At 52.3% G+C, this 1,282-nt stretch overlaps 1 protein-coding gene across 1 annotated transcript in view; it reads left to right on the forward strand.

The window, feature by feature from the left end:
• Positions 1-1,274, forward strand: part of ANKS6 (ankyrin repeat and sterile alpha motif domain containing 6) — a 67,697-nt gene extending 66,423 nt beyond the window's left edge. Inside the window, exon 19 of the mRNA XM_008568789.1 lies at positions 326-1,274. Within this exon, the coding sequence (XP_008567011.1) occupies positions 326-375 (50 nt within the window). The 3' untranslated portion in view covers positions 376-1,274. The remainder of the gene's footprint in view (positions 1-325) is intronic.
• The last annotated feature ends 8 nt before the right edge of the window (positions 1,275-1,282 follow it).

Here is a 1,282-nt window from a genome sequence, read left to right on the forward strand (position 1 = left end):
GTCCTTTTCTTTGAAATACATAGAAGCAAACTGTTATTCTGGAAAGAGCACTGACCCTAGAATCAGACCTAGCAGTGGGTTTTGGCTCAGCCACTTCTCACTGGGTAACATCGGGCATGTTTCTTCATGTCCTTGAGCCTCAGTTTCCCTTTTGATTACAAGGGGATAGTGATCCCCAAGGTACTGAGAATCAGATGAAGGCGAGAAAGCTCTTTTCACATCAGAGCTGTGCAGATATGAGAAATCTTAAATACGACTGCACATTTTAAATCCTCTCTCTCCCTCCTCTCTTCTTTTCTCTTCTCTCACACCTGCCCCGACATAGCCATGACTGGGTGGGTGAGGCCAGAAGAAGCTGCCTCCAGCAAGAGGTAGTAGCAGCTGAGATTGGCTCTGCTGGCATCAGAGCCCCGAGGAATCTAGTGCTGGGCTGTGGACCGCCGCCCTCCAGCTGTGCCTGACTTTGGATGTTTGTGTCTTTGGGATTCCCAGCAAGGTGGGCAAAAAGGAAGAAGACCGTCTGGCCAAGTCGTAGGAGCTGAGCCAGCAGGCAGAGAGTGGGCAGAAACCCCTCTTATTCTGTCTGAAGACATCGTTACACAGGGCAGGCCTGAGACTGGGTGACTGGACATCTGCACTGCCCTGTACGTCCAAGTAAATGCTTCCTGAAGGGTCTGGGACCCTGCCTGAGACGCGTCTGCAGCCCAGAGTGACATCAGCAGGAGGGTGTTGTGTCGCGCCATCCGTGGCTGCCCTTGCCCATTTCAAGCAATTTAGTCATGTCTTATTAGCCAGTAGGTCTTGTTCAACATGTAAAGGGACCTGATGTTTAACCAAATTCTGCAGGACTGGCCAAGAAGAAATCTGAGCAGTGAATCTCCTCCCTGGGTGAGGGGGGTGGTGAGTCACCTTTCCTTGGGAGTTTCTCTCCCACTTGTCGAATATTTGAGGGCTTGCCGGGCTCCCTGCCGGCCTCACGGGCTCTGCCCCTCCTTAACATGCAGCCTAAAAGTACACTTAGACCCTGCCTTAATTCTAGCCCCTTGGCTGAGAAGCTAGGCCCAAGTAGACAGTGGGTCACTAATGGTTGGGGATGACAGAAAGGAAATAAACACAAAGAATCAGGGGTAGTGAGATAGAGACGAAGCCCAGTGCCCTTGTTGTCAGCTTCCCTCCCTGCTGCCCAGGGGGGTGAAGCCAAGGCTCACGTCCGTGTAAGGTCCCTCCCCGGTTCCCAGTTCCTGTTGGAGCCTTCTGTCCAGGACTGATAGACACAGGACAT

This window comes from Galeopterus variegatus, unplaced genomic scaffold (assembly GCF_000696425.1).
Source record: "Galeopterus variegatus unplaced genomic scaffold, G_variegatus-3.0.2 Scaffold442, whole genome shotgun sequence".
NCBI classification, from domain to species: Eukaryota; Metazoa; Chordata; class Mammalia; order Dermoptera; family Cynocephalidae; genus Galeopterus; species Galeopterus variegatus.